Below are 8,888 nucleotides of genomic sequence, written 5' to 3'. Positions count from 1 at the left end.
AAACAACAATTGAATTCATTTCCAATAGTTTATTTAACTCGGGGAAAATCAGGCATATTGGAAAGTGATATGAATAGCATACAAACATTAATTTAAATTATTGATTTGGAAGTGTTTCTGCTTTTTATATTTTTAAGAAAATGGAAACCCAGCTAATAGATTTCATATCTATTATGGAAATGAGCTAGAGCTTATTTGAGCTTTTGCAAAGACACCCTAGTGCTATTTTATTTCGATTTTGTATTTTTCGTATTGCCCTAAACTCTGCGTCTAATATTCTTATTTTGTTAAAAAAAAAAAAAAAAGTCAGCAATATAGCTATAGCGGGTGCTTTGCAAGTGGCACCTGGCTTTGGTGGCATCAAGTGGACATATTTAAAACTGCAGGTCATTTTGTGACACTTATATTTTTCTCTTGTGCTTCTCTTGACATTGTCTCGCTAAACAAATATGGCTTTGGCTTATGGGCCATACTTTTGACACATGTGATGTTAATCAACATAACAAAAACATATATCTTTTGATTGTACATGATACGCCAACGGCTACTCCAAGCCACAACGTGGCGCTAAATAATATTTCGAGGCACAACTAGAGACAGGCGACTTTAGATAAATAAAAAGTGACATCAGAAAAATTCAATTTTCATTTTTTACATTTTAAATGTGGCTCTGAAAGCCTTAACACTCGCAAATTGTCAAGTTGAGCTCGGCCCGGCGATATTTTTCAACAAATGTTAGCTGCGCAATGCTTGGTAGCTAAGCTAACTAAATTAGGCTTTCTGTGCTAGATTCCCGGACGAGTCAATGAATGGCGGAGGCAAGTGAAAGCATCGCTCAACTATGCACGGAAGTAACCTGCTTTGGAAGAATAGCGATGGTTTTGATTAATGACCTCCAAATTCCTGAAATGGACATACGCTTCTCGACGTGAGTCCACTCGACTGGAAGTAAAGCACCGCAGAGATCATGGGTTACCTAGGTACACACACCGAGCTAGGTTAGCATCCTCAGCTAACATCCCCACGTCGGACGGTAGTCTTTGTAACGGCACCAACTCGCAAGTTTTATCATCAAACTGGGTAAAGTCTCATACTCGACCCCCTTTTTTAACTCCGATGTGAGCGAAGAGGCGTGATGGTGTTTTGGACTGACACTGCCCTCTGTCATCCAAATGAGATGCAACAAAGCGCTTTGGATTCAATATTTGCATGAATCTAAACCGGTAAAAACTTTTGAAATATCTCAATTTCATTCTTTATCCTTGAGCGTCATTGACGTGATTCACATCCTTAAAAAAGGATGATGGGAGAAGTTACACGCGACGAGGGACAATTGGATCCACTTATGGCCTGCTGAAAGCAACTTGAGGAATATTTACAATTAATCGTCTTCTCAGGGAGTGGGAGAAAAACACAAATGAACATGTCTGCAAATGGAGAGTTTGTGCCCCCTCCTGAATGTCCCGTTTTTGAGCCAAGTTGGGAGGATTTCTCGGACCCTCTTGGGTTTATCAACAAGATCCGACCCATCGCCGAGAAAACTGGCATCTGCAAGATCCGACCCCCCGAGGTAAACATAAAATCACCCTACAAGAACACGTCAATAATGCGTTTTTTGAGCTGCTGTCTAACGTGTGATTTATTTATCACCGTGTGCTGGTTTTTGTCGGCCTGTAATTAGTAACAACAGTATTGCTTCCCATCACTCCTATTAGAGGTCACAGAAGGTTTATGTTGTGTGCACCTAGACGCCTTCGTCTGATGTTACGTGTCATCATCTTTTATAACAAAAATGGCGAAAATTAGTATGAAAAAACACCCAAATTTTATTCTTTCGCAAGCTAATTTATCTTAGCTACCTCAACTCGACGTTGGGCCTGCCCTTAGGTAAACCAGTCACGCCTTGATTTTTATAGGATGTTTTGATAGCATTGGAATTGTTAAGAACTTGCTAGATTGCATTGCTTTTTATACGGAAGGGTACAAAAAAGTTGTGGGAAAAGTAGACAGGTCCTCTTTAACGCACTAAAACACCCACATCAAATTCCCGATTCCCTCGTTGTGTCCTTTGAGTTAGGTAAAATGTTTACCATTCCGCGTTTTGAATAGAAAATAAGCTTATTTTACTTTCATACGTCAGGTAATCGTTTTTTTTTCTCTAAAAGGACTGGCAGCCTCCGTTTGCCTGCGATGTGCGTCATTTCCGGTTCACTCCTCGAGTGCAAAGATTGAATGAACTTGAGGTGAGTTTTGACAACATTCATAATACTGTTTCATAAAATATGTTTTGTGTTCATATTTCAGTCAGTTTATTAATATAAGCGTGCTTTGTGTTGAATATCAAAGACAATAGAGACATTGCTATTAAGACCTTTTCAGCGTAAAGTCATGTCACTCACTGCACCAGGGTGATAAAAGCATAGGTGATTTATTTTCACTTAATGCACTGTAGTTGTGGGTTTGATTTTTCATTTCTATTGAAATACATGAGAAAATGAATAATGAGAACGGCTGGGAGGTGTAGTTTAGAACTGTTCTGCTCTTCACTTGAGATATTCTCCCTTGTGGATCCAGGCACTCACTCGAGTCAAGCTCAACTTCCTGGATCAAATTGCAAAGTTTTGGGAATTGCAAGGATCCAAGATTCGTTTCCCTCACGTGGAGCGCAAGGTCCTGGACTTGTATAAACTCAGCAAGGTAACCCTGGAGTCTATTTCATGGGGGAGATTATGTACAACATTCTATTATAAAAAAAATTCTGGCACATATAGGTTGTGGCATCCGAAGGCGGGTTTGTAGCTGTGTGTAAAGAGAAGAGATGGTCCAAAGTGAGTAACCGAATGGGCTTCCCACCAGGGAAAGGCACAGGCTCACTTTTACGCTCCCACTACGAAAAGATCCTTTACCCCTATGAGCTCTTCCAGTCGGGAGCCACTCTGACTGTAAGTCTAGCACAGATCTGTTCCTTTTTGGGTTTCGGTGTTTGTCTTGGAACCCCTACATGTTGCCTTCCATCAGGGCATTACGCCACTATGCGAGTTGGTAGAGGACTGCGACGAAGTTGATGAGGGAGTTGGCGAGGAGACTGTCGAAGAGGAGGACCAAGAGGAAGACGATGAGAAGGATAAAGATGCACAGGTTGATCTGGCACAGGTGAAAGAGCGCCCTCTGGCCGAAAGACGCTCGAGGCGACTCAAATCAGAGGTCGGTAATGGATTTATATTACACTACCAGTTGTTGTACAGTATGTCACCCCTTTCCATATGATGTTTTATTGGACAACACTGAAGAAAAATTGTTTTGACACAATGAAAGGGAGTCTATACATTTTTTTCCCCTCCAAAAAACTCAAAACATAGCTATTAGTAGCTATACCCCTGATAACAAAAGTGAGTACACCCTAAAGTAAAAGTTCTTGAAGTTCAATATTTTGTATGGCCACCATGATTTTGCAGAAATACTTAAATCCTCTTGGCCTTGGAATTAACCAGAGCCTCACAAACTGCCACTGGAATGCTCTTCCCATTCTCCATGCTGACTGATGCCCCAAAGATGTTACATTGGATTTAGGTCTGGAGAAATGCTTGGCCAGTTCGTCCTCTTTACCCTTAGCTCCTTTAGAAAAGCCTTGGGGCATCTAATTATCTATCTATCTACCATGGTCATATCCCTCAAGAGGGGTGACCGACAGCAAGACAAACACATACAATAACAAAGAAAATAAAAGGGAAAAAAATAGCAAAAAAACACACACAACATTTTTTTGGACTATGGCCAACCCAATTGCCCAAACACCCAAACAAGTTAGGCACCTCGGCACCTAAATTGGTCATGCTTTCCTCCCTCCAGATGAAACGGGACACCAGAAAGCGGCCATGTCACTCGGGTCAGGGTGACACAACACACTCTTTTGTTCAACAGCAGGGCCCGACAGCTTTCACTGGTTTACCCCTGCCGCATCATACGGGTGCCCAGCCCATCCTTAAGAACGCGTCCACAATCCCACTACCCCACTATCCTTTCACAACACCTCTCCACTCCTTTCTATCACCAACAAGAGCTCTAGCTTCCATTATATTTCGACCTCTTTCCTGCAGTGCACTCATAACACCATCCATCCACGTCAATCGCGGCCTTCCTCTTGGTCTTCTTCTATTGACTTCTGCTCTGTAGATCCTCTTCAACATTCGCTCCTCATCCATCCTCTCCATTTGTCCAAACCAAACGAGTACTCTCTTATCAACACGCTTGCTCAGTTCCACGACTACTCCAGTTCTGTCTCTCACAATTTCATTTATCAATTTATCCAATCTTGTCACTCCTAACATAGTCCTTAAACACTTCATCTCAAAAACATTCAATTTCCTTCTTAAATCTGCGTTCAGGCTCCATTTCTAATAAATGCTTTTTAATGTTAAATTTGTAGATATTGTAGCTGTATATCAGTAACATATTGTAATTAAAAGGCTTGAATTTTTGTCATGTTTTTCCCATTTTCGCCTTTATGGAATGTTTAAAAAAAATGATCACAACGTAAAATTCCCTTTAGGCTAAAAGTAGAAGACGATAAATTTGATATTCTTTATGTTTTCCACAGGTCGGCAACAGTATTAGGAAATTCTTTATATAAGATTTTGGATATATATTTGAGCAGTTAAGCAATTTGGCTTTCTGTTTTTATTTTACAATTACGTTATATAATTTATATAATTATATATATATATATATATATATATATATATATATATATATATTACCTTAGGTTATTGAGTATGAATAATCATTGAATTATGTTTTTATGAACATTAAGTTTATGTCAAGGTACAGTTTGTAGTCATTTTGAAGAATTGTAATTATTCATACTCCTCTTAAAGCATTTTAACTTTGACAAACATTTACCTTCTTTATATGTAGTGTTTAAGTGTATTATTAATTTGGATTTGATTATTGGCAAATTAATATCAAACAAAATCTCTATTTTTGCACGAGCAATTTATTGTATTTTACACTTCGTTGTTCTTTTCCATGTAGAGGGAAAACAAAGATCCGAAAAGCGTCAAACTCTTTGCCCCAAGTCCAAAGATTGTGGACTATGAAATCATGTCAGCAGACGATGCTTACAACAAGAAGCATCACCACCTGAAAGGTCAAACCTTTGCGATCAAAATGAGACCACGCAAGGAGACGCTGGAAGTCAATTTTGTGAGTTTCAGTTGGGAGTTTTGTTGCATTTGAATGCTCATCTAATGTGATATATCTTGATCGCTCGCAGATCGACTTATACTTCTGTCTGATGTGCGGACGTGGCGACGAGGAGGACCGCCTTCTGCTTTGCGATGGTTGTGATGACAGTTACCACACCTTCTGCTTGATTCCACCTCTGCATGATGTGCCCAAAGGCGACTGGCGATGCCCCAAGTGTGTTGCTGAGGTAAACCTAACACCAACATCCATTTTCGTTCCAATATATTCTTTCACACTCGTTGTTTTTGTTTTCATTAGGAGTGCAGTAAACCCAGGGAGGCGTTTGGCTTCGAGCAAGCTGTGAGGGAATACACGCTCCAGAGCTTTGGCGAGATGGCCGATCAATTCAAGTCGGATTATTTCAACATGCCTGTCCATGTAAGTAAAATATTACCATTCTTACTCATCTTTTGTCAATACAGTCGACCCCAGGATATTGGGACCACACTTTACAATGTTTTTTACTCTAGGGTGTGGAATAGGATGGTTTTTTTTTGGCCCCCTTCTTACGGCATTTTTCCAACATATGGCATCAACAACAATAAAATTCCAACTTTGGCATGTTCAACTTTATGACGAGTTGTGTCTCTAAAATACCTGTCCGTTATTGGTCAACCCCTTATAAAATGCCTGTCTTTCTGTTTTCGGATTGTGTTAAGGCATAGATGTCAAACTCATGGCCCGTGAAATCATTTTATATACATCCACTATAATGCCCCCGGCTCCATGAAATGCTGAAAACTCAAACTACAGAGCCCACTGTTCAGCACTCATGCCCAATAATGTTCCCGCGAGTTAGCTGTAGCATGACGAGCGCAGACACATTTAAAACTATTTACTTAGAAACAACACGTCAGTCAGTTGAAAAACAAGAACGACAAGTGCATTAATAGTGAGTCTTTAGTGTCATTGAAATTGTAATGCCCAAGGACGAATTTCTATTTATTACGATGTAACAGAAGGCTAAACAGAGAAAAGCAGCGTGACGTTTATTGTGTTGTAGATTACGCAGATGCTAAACCCTCACAATGGCTGTGCATAAAGTTGATTTGGAAAACAGAGCTTTTAAAATTGAGGAGAGGCTGAATATTTGAAAACTGACATTGCCGGTAAACCAGTGTGTCTTCTTTATCGATCAAATGTGGACGTGATTAAGGACTTTAATGTAAAACGGCCCTACAAGACAAAACATCAGAGTAAGCTGAAAAACCTAAATGCAGAGCAGAAGATACAGAAAGTTGAAGAGTTAAAGAAGAATATGAGGTTATGTTTTTTACCAAAAGCAAAAATCCCAAAGTGAAAAGCACAAATTTTATTTAGTTATCCATTTTTTCATATTTTGAATTTGTCTAGTTTTGTCAGGAGATATTTTAATGGATAGCAATGTTTTTGATTTATTAGAGCCTATCCCGGGATGGTTGCCAGCCAGTTGCAGGGCACACAGAGACAGTAACATGATCACTCATACTTAGGGACCATTTGGAGTCACCAACTGACCTTACATGCATGTTTTTGGAATGTGGGAGGAAACCAGAGTGTGCCATGGAAACCAACGCATGAACGGGGAGAACATGCAAGCTCTGTATGGGGAGGTCTGTAGCTGGAATTGAACCCTGGACCCCCGCACCATGGTGGGGCAGCACACTGACCACCCAGCCGTTGTGCCCGACACCTCCCCCCAGCATAATATGTTGATTTATGTTAGATTTATCTTTCTGCCCTTATGTAAAATGAACAAAGTTTAAAATTAAGGTAAACATTTGTCAGAAAATACGGATGCCCTAAAAGTTAATTTTACTTTCCAAGATGGTTCCCACTGAGCTAGTGGAAAAAGAGTTCTGGCGGTTGGTAAGCAGCATCGAGGAGGACGTCATCGTGGAGTACGGTGCTGACATCAGCTCTAAAGATGTGGGCAGCGGATTCCCTGTAAAGGACGGCAAGCGGAGGTTGCTGGGAGATGAAGAGGTAACAAAGCAAATTCAATTTGTTTATTTAGTGAGCGTTAAATTTGTTTTTCTTAATTTTCTTGTCAGGAGTACGCAATTTCTGGCTGGAATCTGAATAACATGCCAGTGCTTGAGCAGTCAGTCCTTGCTCACATCAATGTGGACATCTCCGGTATGAAGGTCCCATGGCTCTACGTGGGCATGTGTTTCTCCTCTTTCTGCTGGCACATTGAGGACCACTGGAGCTACTCCATTAATTTCCTCCATTGGTGAGATTGTTACAAAGTTACTTGTCAAGTGTTGCACAAATTCACTGTTAGTCTGCAAACACAAGGGGTGAACCTAAGACCTGGTACGGTGTCCCGGCATCCGCTGCGGAGCAGCTGGAGGCAGTGATGAAGAAGTTAGCTCCGGAGTTGTTTCAATCGCAGCCGGACCTCCTTCATCAGTTGGTCACTATCATGAACCCCAACATTCTCATGGAGCACGGCGTGCCTGTAAGTGACCTCGACTCCACACAAGATTATTTATTGAAATATTATGGCCTGATACGGTGAAATGTAACTATGTCCGAGTTTAGTAGTCAAAGAATTAAAGTTGCAACAAAATTGGCTAAGTAGGTTTAGCTGGATTGTTTCTCAAGGGGATCAATCCTTGTAGCATCCATAAATATGGATATTCATTCTTTAGGGTTCTAAATAATAATAATAATAATAATTTCCTTTGTATTGTCATTCTTTGTAACAATGTACACAGAAACGAAAATGAAATGAAATGATCTGCATTTATATAGCGCTTTTCAAGTCAATGACTTCCCAAAGCGCTTTACAATGTGCTCCACATTTCCCAATAGCGGCCCTGCAGCCATGTAAGGCGCTAACCTGCTTATTGGGGGTATTAGGGGTTCGGTGTCTTACCCAAGGACACCTCGACATGTAACACGGGCGAGACGGGATTCGAACTGGGATCCCTTGATCCAAAGACGAACGCTCTACCACCTGAGCTACTGCCGCCCCGACGAAATGTCGATAGCTAGAAGCGTTTGACTACAGGAGTTAAATGTACTTTAAATTCTTGAGCTTTACCTCAGTCACAGCCTTTGTCTTATTTAGCACAGATGTGAATAAAATCAAAACAAAACATAGTATGAATCTGATAATAAGTTGACAAATCACAATTACTTTAGAATACCAAAAGAAGATGACAAACAATAACTCATCAAAATAAAAATCAGTATTGTCATTCTTAAAGTGCCATTGTGTAATATATGACCACTAGATGTCGTTGTTATGTGTCGCACACCCAAAAATGAATGCTACAAAGCACAAGGAAGATTACAAACTACAGAGACTCCGTGACCAAACTGCAGTAGTTTTCTACCTTTTTTGCCCAGCCTTACACAGGGTTTTTATTTTTTTGTGCTACCCTTAGCAGCAATATGGCGGACAATTATGTCATCTCCCTGTACGTGAGCCTCATGTTATGGAAAATTAAACAAATTTCTAAATCTATATGTATATTTAAAAAATGCAATTTATATGATACTTAATGTATTTTTGCTTTATATTGAAGCCCATTGTTCTTTTTTTTTTTTTTTTTTGATAAAAAAAAAATTAACCACTAATAGGCGCTAAATCAGCGGTCTCCAACGTGGTACTTGCTGGCACAAGGGTGCCCCCTAAGGACAGCTGAGGTGCC

General features: G+C 40.2%; 1 protein-coding gene across 3 annotated transcripts in view; it reads left to right on the top strand.

Annotated features, from left to right (window-relative positions):
- Positions 1-614: 614 nt before the first annotated feature.
- Positions 615-8,888, top strand: part of kdm5a (lysine demethylase 5A) — a 34,639-nt gene continuing 26,365 nt past the window's right edge. For 2 of the 3 annotated variants that reach the window (XM_088347099.1, XM_088347097.1), the window contains exons 1-11: positions 618-1,570; positions 2,166-2,243; positions 2,575-2,697; positions 2,772-2,942; positions 3,019-3,204; positions 5,032-5,202; positions 5,273-5,431; positions 5,503-5,622; positions 7,051-7,209; positions 7,278-7,459; positions 7,525-7,687. In XM_088347099.1, the coding sequence (XP_088203225.1) occupies positions 1,418-1,570; positions 2,166-2,243; positions 2,575-2,697; positions 2,772-2,942; positions 3,019-3,204; positions 5,032-5,202; positions 5,273-5,431; positions 5,503-5,622; positions 7,051-7,209; positions 7,278-7,459; positions 7,525-7,687 (1,665 nt within the window). In that variant the 5' untranslated portion in view covers positions 618-1,417. Of the gene's footprint in view, positions 1,571-2,165; positions 2,244-2,574; positions 2,698-2,771; positions 2,943-3,018; positions 3,205-5,031; positions 5,203-5,272; positions 5,432-5,502; positions 5,623-7,050; positions 7,210-7,277; positions 7,460-7,524; positions 7,688-8,888 lie in introns of all 3 variants that reach the window. The other variant, XM_088347100.1, reaches the window with a different exon arrangement.

The sequence above is a fragment of the Urocampus carinirostris genome, chromosome 11 (assembly GCF_059441175.1).
Source record: "Urocampus carinirostris isolate Australia breed hairy pipefish chromosome 11, RoL_Ucar_1.0, whole genome shotgun sequence".
NCBI lineage: Eukaryota > Metazoa > Chordata > Actinopteri > Syngnathiformes > Syngnathidae > Urocampus > Urocampus carinirostris.
Note: the sequence above shows the minus strand (reverse complement) of the source record. Positions and strands in the feature narration are given on the sequence as shown.